Here is a 13,646-nt window from a genome sequence, read left to right as displayed (position 1 = left end):
CACACACGTCACACACAGGTTTTAGTCACACACACGCATCCCTCACACCTGCAGACACACAAACGTGCACGTTAAGTATATTGAAAACACAGAAATACATCCATAAACTGTGTTTCAGCCGTGTGTGTATCTGTGTGTGTTTGTCTGTCTGGTTGTGTATGTGTGTGTGTGTGTGTGTGTGTGTGTGTGTTTCTACCTGTGTATACTGTATGTGTGTGTTTCTGTGTGTATCTGTGTGTGTATCTGTGTGTGTATCTGTGTGTGTTTGTCTGTGTGTGTTTGTCTGTCTGTGTATCTGTGTTTGTATATGTGTATATCTGTGTGTGTATCTGTGTGTATCTGAGTGTGTCTCTGTGTGTATATCTGTGTGTGTTTGTCTGTGTATCTGTGTGGTTGTGTATGTTTGTGTGTATCTGTGTGTTTGTATCTGTGTTTCTGTGTGTACTGTGTGTTTGTATCTGTGTATATGTGTGTGTTTCTGTGTGTACTGTGTGTTTGTGTTCTACAGAATTCTCCTGGACATGATGAGAGGATATGAGAGAGTCTATAGTGTCACCTACAGTCACAGTGACCAGATAGCAACACTGCTACAGACCGCAGGACTCAGGTACGACAACTTCAGACAAACATCAGACAAACATCAGACCAACAACTGTGGTTAAAAACACCAAGATGTTTGTGTGTGTGTGTGTGTGTGTGTGTGTGTGTGTGTGTGTGTGTGTGTTTCAGCTTGCAGTGTGGTGGACGTGTGTGTTACCTGTCCTGGGGGTCTCTAGGTTTAGTGGGACTCATCGATGCCAGCGAGTGTATCCCGACATTCGGAGCAGGTGAGTGTGTTTAAGGACAGGGTATCCCGACATTCGGAGCAGGTGAGTGTGTTTAAGGACAGGGTATCCCGACATTCGGAGCAGGTGAGTGTGTTTGAGGACAGGGTATCCCGACATTCGGAGCAGGTGAGTGTGTTTGAGGACAGGGTATCCCGACATTCGGAGCAGGTGAGTGTGATTGAGGACAGGGTATCCTGACATTCGGAGCAGGTGAGTGTGTTTAAGGACAGGGTATCCTGACATTCGGAGCAGGTGAGTGTGTTTAAGGACAGGGTATCCTGACATTCGGAGCAGGTGAGTGTGTTTGAGGACAGGGAGAGGAGATAGTAGACTAATACAGGGACACGATACAGACCGAACCATAGACACTACATTGGATGTGTGTTAGTGATTGTGAAGTAAATACCCAATTACTGTGTGTGTGTGTGTGTGTGTGTGTGTGTGTGTGTGTGTGTGTGTGTGTGTGTGTGTGTGTGTGTGTGTGTGTGTGTGTGTGTGTGTGTGTGTGCGCGTGTGTGTGTGTGTGTGTGTGTCTGTCTGTGTGTGTCTGTCTGTGTGTGTCTGTGTCAGACTATGAGGACATCCGAGGCTTCATCAGTGGAGGATACCAGGACATGGACAACATAGAGGGAGACCTCACATCACTGGTACAGAACTACTGTTGGTGACATCACTGGGACAGAACTACTGTTGGTGACATCACTGGTACAGAGCTACTGTTGGTGACATCACTGGTACAGAACTACTGTTGGTGACATCACTGGTACAGAGCTACTGTTGGTGACATCACTGGTATAGAGCTACTGTTGATGACATCACTGGTACAGAGCTACTGTTGGTGACATCACTGGTACAGTATTACTGTTGGTGACATCACTGGTAAAGAGTTACTGTTGGTGACATCACTGGTACAGAGCTACTGTTGGTGACATCACTGGTACAGAGCTACTGTTGGTGACATCACTGGTACAGAACTACTGTTGGTGACATCACTGGTACAGAACTACTGTTGGTGACATCACTGGTACAGAACTACTGTTGGTGACATCACTGGTACAGAACTACTATTTGTGACATCACTGGTACAGAACTAATGTTGGTGACATCACTGGTACAGAACTAATGTTGGTGACATCACCGGTACAGAACTACTATTTTTGACATCACCGGTACAGTACTACTGTTGGTGACATCACTGGTACAGAACTACTATTTGTGACATCACTGGTACAGAACTACTGTTGGTGACATCACTTGTACAGAACTAATGTTGGTGACATCACCGGTACAGAACTACTATTTTTGACATCACCGGTACAGTACTACTGTTGGTGACATCACTGGTACAGTATTACTGTTGGTGACATCATTGGTACAGTATTACTGTTGGTGACATCACTGGTACAGTATTACTGTTGGTGACATCACTGGTGCAGAACTACTGTTGGTGACATCACTGGTACAGAACTACTATTTTTGACATCACCGGTACAGAACTACTGTTGGTGACATCACTGGTACAGAACTACTGTTGGTGACATCACTGGTACAGAACTACTATTTTTGACATCACCAGTACAGAACTACTGTTGGTGACATCACTGGTACAGAGCTACTGTTGGTGACATCACTGGTACAGAACTACTGTTGGTGACATCACTGGTACAGAACTACTATTTGTGACATCACTGGTACAGAACTAATGTTGGTGACATCACTGGTACAGAACTAATGTTGGTGACATCACTGGTACAGAACTACTATTTTTGACATCACCGGTACAGTACTACTGTTGGTGACATCACTGGTACAGTATTACTGTTGGTGACATCACTGGTACAGTATTACTGTTGGTGACATCACTGGTGCAGAACTACTATTTTTGACATCACCGGTACAGTACTACTGTTGGTGACATCACTGGTACAGTACTACTGTTGGTGACATCACTGGTACAGTATTACTGTTGGTGACATCACTGGTACAGAGCTACTGTTGGTGACATCACTGGTACAGAACTACTGTTGGTGACATCACTGGTACAGACCTACTATTTGTGACATCACTGGTACAGAACTAATGTTGGTGACATCACTGGTACAGAACTAATGTTGGTGACATCACTGGTACAGAACTACTATTTTTGACATCACCGGTACAGTACTACTGTTGGTGACATCACTGGTGCAGTATTACTTTTGGCGACATCACTGGTACAGTACTACTGTCGGTGACATCACTGGTACAGTATTACTGTTGGTGACATCACTGGTACAGAGCTACTGTTGGTGACATCACTGGTACAGAGCTACTGTTGGTGACATCACTGGTACAGAACTACTGTTGGTGATCTGGCCTGATGCCCTTTCCAGTTTACAGAATAAATAGTACCGTTTATCATCTGGCAGAAATGACTGCCAAGCCAAATGTCAGCTGAAGGGAGACCATGAGTCATGGGCAATATATTTTACACAGAGAGAGCGAGAGAGAGAGAGCTGACACGCTTATTTTATTACCATATTTTCTAACAGTGTGTGTGTGTGTGTGTGTGTGTGTGTGTGTGTGTTTCCAGGGATCCCAGTTCTGTATAGCCCATGAGGACTTTGTGAGTCTGGTTCTGCCTACTTTGAGTGACAGAGACACCGTCCTACTGCTGTACACATGTCATGGTGAGCCCACTGAGCTAAAGCCCTGGCACTAACACATGTCCTTGGGTCTCAGACAAGGTTACTAACAATTGTTGAGCATAAACAGTGTTTGGCCAGATTCAATACGATCGCTTTTAAAAGGAAAGGTTGCACAATATATATTCCACAAATCTAACGTAGATAGAATATATAATCAATCTAAAACAGTCAAAAGTTTATAATTTCACAATTTGAATTATATTTATCAAAAAATTAATATACCAACATTTTGGCTTTGACATCAAGAAAGGGACAGCCTGCTGGTGGCTTCGGTGGTGGAGGCCAATCTACGGGCCAATCTAAGGGCCAATCTACAAGCCAATCTAAGGGCCAATCTAAGGGCCAATCTAAGGGGCCAATCTAAGGGGCCAATCTACTGGTCAGGGTCCCGGTCTAGAAGCACGGTTTTGAGTGCCCCTACAGGAAGCTGTATGGATCTGTACCTGCTGCAGTGTAGTTTAGTAGGATGGAGACTGTACCTGCTGCAGTGAAGTTTAGTAGGATGGAGGCTGTATGGATCTGTACCTGCTGCAGTGTAGTTTAGTAGGATGGAGACTGTACCTGCTGCAGTGTAGTTTAGTAGGATGGAGACTGTACCTGCTGCAGTGTAGTTTAGTAGGATGGAGACTGTACCTGCTGCAGTGTAGTTTAGTAGGATGGAGACTGTACCTGCTGCAGTGTAGTTTAGTAGGATGGAGGCTGTACCTACTGCAGTGTAGTTTAGTAGGATGGAGGCTGTACCTACTGCAGTGTAGTTTAGTAGGATGGAGGCTGTACCTGCTGCAGTGTAGTTTAGTAGGATGGAGGCTGTATGGATCTGTACCTGCTGCAGTGTAGTTTAGTAGGATGGAGACTGTACCTGCTGCAGTGTAGTTTAGTAGGATGGAGACTGTACCTGCTGCAGTGTAGTTTAGTAGGATGGAGGCTGTATGGATCTGTACCTGCTGCAGTGTAGTTTAGTAGGACGGAGACTGTACCTGCTGCAGTGTAGTTTAGTAGGATGGAGACTGTACCTGCTGCAGTGTAGTTTAGTAGGATGGAGGCTGTATGGATCTGTACCTGCTGCAGTGTAGTTTAGTAGGATGGAGGCTGTACCTGCTGCAGTGTAGTTTAGTAGGATGGAGGCTGTACCTGCTGCAGTGTAGTTTAGTAGGATGGAGGCTGTATGGATCTGTACCTGCGGGAGTGTAGTTTAGTAGGATGGAGGCTGTATGGATCTGTACCTGCGGGAGTGTAGTTTAGTAGGATTGAGGCTGTACCTACTGCAGTGTAGTTTAGTAGGATTGAGGCTGTACCTACTGCAGTGTAGTTTAGTAGGATGGAGGCTGTACCTGCTGCAGTGTAGTTTAGTAGGATGGAGGCTGTATGGATCTGTACCTGCGGGAGTGTAGTTTAGTAGGATGGAGACTGTAGCTGCTGCAGTGTAGTTTAGTAGGATGGAGGCTGTATAGATCTGTACCTGTGGCAGTGTAGTTTAGTAGGATGGAGGCTGTATAGATCTGTACCTGTGGCAGTGTAGTTTAGTAGGATGGAGGCTGTATGGATCTGTACCTGCGGCAGTGTAGTTTAGTAGGATGGAGGCTGTATGGATCTGTACCTGCTGCAGTGTAGTTTAGTAGGATGGAGACTGTACCTGTGGCAGTGTAGTTTAGTAGGATGGAGGCTGTATAGATCTGTACCTGCTGCAGTGTAGTTTAGTAGGATGGAGGCTGTACCTGCTGCAGTGTAGTTTAGTAGGATGGAGGCTGTATAGATCTGTACCTGTGGCAGTGTAGTTTAGTCGGATGGAGGCTGTATGGATCTGTATCTGCGGGAGTGTAGTTTAGTAGGATTGAGGCTGTACCTACTGCAGTGTAGTTTAGTAGGATTGAGGCTGTACCTACTGCTGTGTAGTTTAGTAGGATGGAGGCTGTATGGATCTGTACCTGCGGGAGTGTAGTTTAGTAGGATTGAGGCTGTACCTACTGCAGTGTAGTTTAGTAGGATGGAGGCTGTATGGATCTGTACCTGCGGGAGTGTAGTTTAGTAGGATGGATGTTTTATGTGTTCACTCCTGTTGTGTGATCACTCCTGTCGTGTGTTCACTCCTGTCGTGTGTTCACTCCTGTCGTGTGTTCACTCCTGTCGTGTGTTCACTCCTGTCGTGTGATCACTCCTGTTGTGTGTTCTTCTCCTGTTGTGTGTTCACTCGCGTTCTTCTCTTGACTTATCTTTTCAGAACGCTTTTCCGTCATGACTTCGGTCAAATTCGGATAAAATATCAATTTTATTCTAAACACAAATGTAAAGTGATATGTCATATTTGGACTTTTAGTTGGAAGTAGGAAACCAATCAGAAGGTTTAACAGCAACCTGATTCTGCAGTCTTCCCATTAAAGGCAATATTCCATTAATTCCTCAGATTGAATTGCAGCCTCTCTGTCCCAGACAATGCCATCTGTTTTCGTTTAGATGACGTTAGTGATGTGGAGAAGATGGTCCACAGAGTGAGAGAGAAGACCTCCAACCTACACTCTCTCTATCACGGACTAGAGGGAGACACCGCTGTTGTACGTGCACGCACACACACACACACACACACACGCACTGATTGGCGTACACGCGTGTGTTTGTTTTCCTGAGTGATTGCCTGTGTCTCTCTGTGTGTGTGTGTGTGTGTGCCGTGTGTGTGCCGTGTGTGTGTCGTGTGTGTGTGTGTGTGTGTGTGTGTGTGTGTGTGTGTGTGTGTGTCTGTGTGTGTGTGTAACTGTGCCGTGTGTTTTCAGGACAGCATTGGTCTCCTGTGTTCATCTGTCCTCAACATAACCTGGCCCTCCTCCTCTACTGTCCACATGGTACAACACATGACTTCAGTCAGTTCAATACAGATACAGTGACTTGCGAAAGTATTCGGCCCCCTTGAACTTTGCGACCTTTTGCCACATTTCAGGCTTCAAACATAAAGATATAAAACTGTATTTTTTTGTGAAGAATCAACAACAAGTGGGACACAATCATGAAGTGGAACGACATTTATTGGATATTTCAAACTTTTTTAACAAATCAAAAACTGAAAAATTGGGCGTGCAAAATTATTCAGCTACCTTAAGTTAATACTTTGTAGCGCCACCTTTTGCTGCGATTACAGCTGTAAGTCGCTTGGGGTATGTCTCTATCAGTTTTGGACATTGAGAGACTGAAATTTTTTCCCATTACTCCTTGCAAAACAGCTCGAGCTCAGTGAGGTTGGATGGAGAGCATTTGTGAACAGCAGTTTTCAGTTCTTTCCACAGATTCTCGATTGGATTCAGGTCTGGACTTTGACTTGGCCATTCTAACACCTGGATATGTTTATTTTTGAACCATTCCATTGTAGATTTTGCTTTATGTTTTGGATCATTGTCTTGTTGGAAGACAAATCTCCGTCCCAGTCTCAGGTCTTTTGCAGACTCCATCAGGTTCTCTTCCAGAATGGTCCTGTATTTGGCTCCATCCATCTTACCATCAATTTTAACCATCTTCCCTGTCCCTGCTGAAGAAAAGCAGGCCCAAACCATGATGCTGCCACCACCATGTTTGACAGTGGGGATGGTGTGTTCAGCTGTGTTGCTTTTACGCCAAACATAACGTTTTGCATTGTTGCCAAAAAGTTCAATTTTGGTTTAATCTGACCAGAGCACCTTCTTACACATGTTTGGTGTGTCTCCCAGGTGGCTTGTGGCAAACTTTAAACAACACTTTTTATGGATATCTTTAAGAAATGGCTTTCTTCTTGCCACTCTTCCATAAAGGCCAGATTTGTGCAATATACGACTGATTGTTGTCCTATGGACAGAGTCTCCCACCTCAGCTGTAGATCTCTGCAGTTCATCCAGAGTGATCATGGGCCTCTTGGCTGCATCTCTGATCAGTCTTCTCCTTGTATGAGCTGAAAGTTTAGAGGGACGGCCAGGTCTTGGTAGATTTGCAGTGGTCTGATACTCCTTCCATTTCAATATTATCGCTTGCACAGTGCTCCTTGGGATGTTTAAAGCCTGGGAAATCTTTTTGTATCCAAATCCGGCTTTAAACTTCTTCACAACAGTATCTCGGACCTGCCTGGTGTGTTCCTTGTTCTTCATGATGCTCTCTGCGCTTTTAACGGACCTCTGAGACTATCACAGTGCAGGCGCATTTATACGGAGACTTGATTACACACAGGTGGATTGTATTTATCATCATTAGTCATTTAGGTCAACATTGGATCATTCAGAGATCCTCACTGAACTTCTGGAGAGAGTTTGCTGCACTGAAAGTAAAGGGGCTGAATAATTTTGCACGCCCAATTTTTCAGTTTTTGATTTGTTAAAAAAGTTTTAAATATCCAATAAATGTCGTTCCACTTCATGATTGTGTCCCACTTGTTGTTGATTCTTCACAAAAAAATACAGTTTTATATCTTTATGTTTGAAGCCTGAAATGTGGCAAAAGGTCGCAAAGTTCAAGGGGGCCGAATACTTTCGCAAGGCACTGTATATAGTGGTACGACACATGACTTCAGTCAGTTCAATACAGATATATAGTGGTACAACACATGACTTCAGTCAGTTCAATACAGATCTACAGTGGTACATCACATGACTTCAGTCAGTTCAATACAGATCTATAGTGGTACAACACATGACTTCAGTCAGTTCAATACAGATATATAGTGGTACATCACATGACTTCAGTCAGTTCAATACAGATCTATAGTGGTACATCACATGACTTCAGTCAGTTCAATACAGATCTATAGTGGTACATCACATGACTTCAGTCAGTTCAATACAGATCTACAGTGGTACATCACATGACTTCAGTCAGTTCAATACAGATCTATAGTGGTACATCACATGACTTCAGTCAGTTCAATACATATCTATAGTGGTACAACACATGACTTCAGTCAGTTCAATACAGATCTATAGTGGTACATCACATGACTTCAGTCAGTTCAATACAGATCTATAGTGGTACATCACATGACTTCAGTCAGTTCAATACAGATCTATAGTGGTACAACACATGACTTCAGTCAGTTCAATACAGATCTATAGTGGTACAACACATGACTTCAGTCAGTTCAATACAGATCTATAGTGGTACAACACATGACTTCAGTCAGTTCAATACAGATCTACAGTGGTACATCACATGACTTTAGTCAGTTCAATACAGATCTATAGTGGTACAACACATGACTTCAGTCAGTTCAACACAGATCTGCTTTTATTCTGCTCATTCTCAACCTTTCAACTCATCTCTCCATAATTTCTCTCTCTACCCCAACCCTCTCTCTCTTTCTCTCCCCCCCCTCACTATCGCTCTCTCCCCTTGCCATCTCTCCCCCCTCTCTCTCTCTCCCCCCTCACTATCGCTCTCTCCCCTTGCCATCTCTCCCCCCTCTCTCTCTCTCTCTCTCCCCCCTCGTTATCGCTCTCTCCCAATGCTATCTCTCCCCCCTCTCTCTCTCTCCCCCCTCGCTATCGCTCTCTCCCATTGCTCTCTCCCCCCTCTCTCTCACTCCCCCCTCGCTATCGCTCTCTCCCATTGCTCTCCCCCCCTCTCTCTCTCCCCCCTCGCTATCACTCTCTCCCCTTGCTATATCTCCCCCCTTGCTATCTCTCCCCCCTCGCTATCTCTATCTCTCCCCCCTCTCTCTCTCTCTCTCCCCCTTGCAATCCCTCCCTCCCCAGCAGTGGGAGCTGTCCAGTAAGTTGGTGCTGAATGCTGTGAGTACAGGAAGTCACGTTTTAAAGGGAAAGATCTACAGGAACCACATGGTAGACCTACAGGTCACCAACAGCAAACTGTACCACAGGGCTATACACATACTGCAGGTACACACATACTGCATGCACACACACACACACACACACACACACACACACACACACACACACACACACACACACACACACACACACACACACACACACACACACACACACACAGTAACCATCTCTCTCCCTGTAGAAGTTGTCAGGTGTCTCCCTGACCCAGTGTGAGGAGGCTCTATTGAAGGCCATCTATCATGTGGAGCAACTTCCAGAGGACATCACCTCAGCTGGGGTCACCACACACACACTCACCGCCAGCCGCAGAAACAAGGTAAACAAACACACACACACACACACACACACACACACACACACTCACCGCCAGCCGCAGGAACAGGGTAAACAAACACACACAAACACACACACAAAACCAGCAACATGTGACAGGGGCAAGAGTCCATTACAGATTACAAAGGAAGACCCAGCCGTGATCTGCCCAACAATTCCTCTCTACCAGATAAACTCATTGCATTTTATGCATGCTTTAAAAATAATAACATTGTGCCGGGTCAGAGGGCCGCCATCGACCCAGAAGATTGGGTGATCTCGCTCTCCGAGGCCCGACATGAGTAAAGTCTTTAATCAGGTCAGTACCCACAAGGCCGCGGGGCCCAATGTTATTCCAGGTTTGCGTTCTCAGATCACGTCCCCGGTCTGTAATCCCCACGTGTTTTAAGATGACCACCATCATTCAAATCAAATGAAACTTTATTAGTCACACGAGTCGAATACAACAAGTGTAATGCTTTACTTTTACCAGCCGTTAAACAACAGTGCAGTTCAAGAAGAAGAAAATCTTTACCAAGTAGATTCAAATAAAAAGTAGAAAAGTAACACAATAAGAATAACAATTTCTATTCCTAAGAACTTTAAGGCTTCATGCCACAATGACTACCACCCTGCAGCGTTCACATCTGTAATCAGGAAGTGCTTCGAGAGGCATTATGATACACATCAACTCTACCATCCCAGACACCCTAGAACAATTCCAATTAGCATGCCGCCCCAACAGATCCATAGACGACACAATCTCAAGTTGCACTCCACACTGCCGTCACCCACCTAGATAAGAGGAATACCTCAACCCAGCAAAAAAAAAAGAAAAGCCCCCTTTTCAGGACCCTGTCTTTCAAAGATAATTTGTTAAAAAAATTAAAATAACTTCATCTTCTTCATTGTAAAGGGTTTAAACACTGTTTCCCATGCTTGTTCAATGAACCATAAACAATTAATGAACATGCACCTGTGGAACGTTCTTTAAGACGCTAACAACTTACAGACGGTAGGCAATTAAGGTCACAGTTATGAAAACTAAGGACACTAAAGAGGCCTTTCTACTGACTCTGAAAAACACCAAAAGAAAGATGCCCAGGGTCCCTGCTCATTTGTGTGAACCTGCATTAGGCATGCTGCAAGGAGGCATGAGGACTGTAGATGTGGCCAGGGTAATAAATTGCAATGTCCGTACTGTGAGATGCCTAAGACAGCGCTACAGGGAGACAGGACGGACAGCTGATCATCCTCACAGTGGCAGACCACGTGTAACAACATCTGCACAGGATCAGTACATCCGAACATCACACCTGCGGGACAGCTACAGCACTGCAAAAACAACTACCCGAGTTACACGTGGTTTTGCTCACCAGGGGTGATGGTCGGATTCACGTTTATCGTCGAGGGAATGAGCGTTACACCGAAGCCTGTACTCTGGAGCGGGATCGATTGGGATGTGGAGGGTCCATCATGGTCTGGGGTGATGTGTCACAGCATCATCGGACTGAGCTTGTTGTCATTGCAGGCAATCTCAACGCTGTGCGTTACAGGGAAGACATCCTCCTCCCTCATGTGGTACCCTTCTTGCAGGCTCATCCTGACATGACCCTCCAGCATGACAATGCCACCAGCCATACTGCTTATTCTGTGCGTGATTTCCTGCAAGACAGAAATGTCAGTGTTCTGCCATGGCCAGCGAAGAGCCTGGATCGCAATCCCATTGAGCACGTCTGGGACTTGTTGGATCGGAGGGTGAGGGCTAGGACCATTCCCCCCAGAAATTTCTGGGAACTTGAAGGTGTCATGGTGGAAGAGTGGGGTAACATCTCACAGCAAGAACTGGCAAATCTGGTGCAGTCCATGAGGAGGAGATGCCCTGCAGTACTTAATGCAGCTGGTGGCCACACCAGATACTGACTGTTACTTTTGATTTTGACCCCCCATTTGTTCAGGGACACATATCACATATCTTTGGAACTTGTTCAGTTTATGTCTCAGTTGTTGAAACTTGTTATGTTCATACAAATATTTACACGTTAAGTTTGCTGAAAATAAAACGCAGTTGACAGTGAGAGGACGTTTCTTGGCAGGCCTTATCACCGGCGACAGTTAGACAGCCTACAGGGAGGTCAGTGACCTGGCAGTGTGGTGCCGGAACAATAACCTCTCACTCAACGTCAGTAAGACCAAGGAGCTGTTTGTGGACTACAGGAAACGGAGGGGACGAGAACGCCCTCATCCACATCGACGGGGCTGCAGTGGAGCGGGTCGAGGACTTCAAGTTCCTCAGTGTTCACATGCACACAGTCGTGAAGAAGGCGCGACAGCACCTCTTTCCCCCTCAGGAGGTGGAAACGTTTGGCATGGGCCCTAAATCCTCAAAATGTTCTACAACGGTAGCATTGAGAGCATCTTCACTGGCCGCATCACTACTTGTTATGACAATAGCACTGCCCTCGATCGCGCAGACAGCCCAGTACATCACTGGGGCTGAGCTCCCTGCCATCCAGGACCTCTATATCAGGCGGTGTGAAAGGAAAGCCCGGAAAATTGTTAAAGACTCCAGCCATCCAAGCTATCGATGGTTCTCTCTGCCTCTGCATGGCAGGCGGTACACCGTGCATCAAGTCTGAAACCAACAGACTCCTAAAGAGCTAGTAGCCCCATGACACAAGACTGCTAAATAGGGAACTAAATATCAATCTGAGTTGACGTTTGTATCTTATTCTTATATTTGCACTGCACACTCACAGGGCCCTATTGTCTACGCACACTGATACTCCAACATACACACACACCAACACACACTACACACACTGATATTCCAGCACACACACACACAAACTCCATCATTTATAATATGCACATACATTTATACTGACTCTACACACACGCACTCACATACAATCATCATATACGCTGCTGCTACTCTGTTTATCATATATCCTGATGCCTAGTCACCTGACCCCTATACATATCTACCTATCACATCAGTATCCGTGCACATTGTAAATAATGGTGCTGGAACTGACCCTGTATATAGTATGCTTCATTGGAGGCTGCTGAGGGGAAGACGGCTCATAGTAAAGGCTGGAATGGTGGGAATGGAATGGTAAACAAATGAAAACCATGTGTTTGATGCCATTCCACTCACTCCATTCCAGCCTTTATTATGAGCTGTCCCGTCATCAGCAGCCTCCACTGGTATGCTTACTTTGTATTCTACTTTTTCTTATTTTATAACTTCTGTGTTTTTCTTCTACCTTGTTATTTTTAGTGCTACATTGTTATTGATTATTGAAAAGCATTTCACTGTACTTTGTGCATGTGACATTATTAAAACAGTGACACAAACACACACCGCTATCTGTCTGTCAATTGCTAACCTGTGTGTTTTCCCTCTCTCTCTCCCCTTCTCTCCCTCTCTCTCTCTCTCTCATTCTCTCTCTCTCTCTCTCTCTCTCTCTGTAGGTGGTCCCGCTGGCGTTAGTCTGTCTGTTGATTGGATGCTCTCTCTCTGAGGCGGAGTCTCGTCTGGAGTCCCACCCAGTGGTGCGTGACGCTGTAGAGGCTTGTCTGACATCATCACAACATCTGACATCATCACCAGGAGACCAGAACTCCACAAATCATTGACTTCCTATAGTTGGAAACTTTATGATACTATAGTATTATAATTATACTATACTTTGATTAACTATACTTTAATAATATGTTTTGATAAGATCAGTTCGTAACCTCTAAAGGAATGTGGTGGATGTAACCTTAATCATTTATCTTCCATTTACTAACATAACAAACACTACATAGTATGATAACATTCGGAAAGTATTCAGACCCATTGACATTTTTCACATTTTGTTACGTTACAGCCTTTTTCTAAAATGGATTAAAAATAATTTAAAAATCTGCAATCTGTACACAATACCCCATAATTATAAAGTGAAAACAGGTTTGTAGAATGTTTGCAAATGTATTAAAAACAAATAGAAATAGCTTATTTACATATGTATTCAGAC

The 13,646-nt window shown here is 44.8% G+C and overlaps 1 protein-coding gene across 2 annotated transcripts in view; it reads left to right on the top strand.

The window, feature by feature from the left end:
- The window catches only part of LOC139375433 (glucokinase (hexokinase 4) regulator), a 21,225-nt gene extending 7,829 nt beyond the window's left edge, over positions 1–13,396 (top strand). For both annotated transcript variants that reach the window (XM_071117215.1, XM_071117216.1), the window contains 10 exons: positions 1–18; positions 509–607; positions 730–827; positions 1,398–1,474; positions 3,400–3,496; positions 5,966–6,063; positions 6,280–6,348; positions 9,211–9,354; positions 9,491–9,625; positions 13,099–13,396. The exon at positions 1–18 is cut by the window's left edge and continues 101 nt beyond it. In XM_071117215.1, the coding sequence (XP_070973316.1) occupies positions 1–18; positions 509–607; positions 730–827; positions 1,398–1,474; positions 3,400–3,496; positions 5,966–6,063; positions 6,280–6,348; positions 9,211–9,354; positions 9,491–9,625; positions 13,099–13,263 (1,000 nt within the window). In that variant the 3' untranslated portion in view covers positions 13,264–13,396. The remainder of the gene's footprint in view (positions 19–508; positions 608–729; positions 828–1,397; positions 1,475–3,399; positions 3,497–5,965; positions 6,064–6,279; positions 6,349–9,210; positions 9,355–9,490; positions 9,626–13,098) is intronic.
- The last annotated feature ends 250 nt before the right edge of the window (positions 13,397–13,646 follow it).

Source organism: Oncorhynchus clarkii, chromosome 19 (assembly GCF_045791955.1).
Source record: "Oncorhynchus clarkii lewisi isolate Uvic-CL-2024 chromosome 19, UVic_Ocla_1.0, whole genome shotgun sequence".
Taxonomy (NCBI): domain Eukaryota; kingdom Metazoa; phylum Chordata; class Actinopteri; order Salmoniformes; family Salmonidae; genus Oncorhynchus; species Oncorhynchus clarkii.
Note: the sequence above shows the minus strand (reverse complement) of the source record. Positions and strands in the feature narration are given on the sequence as shown.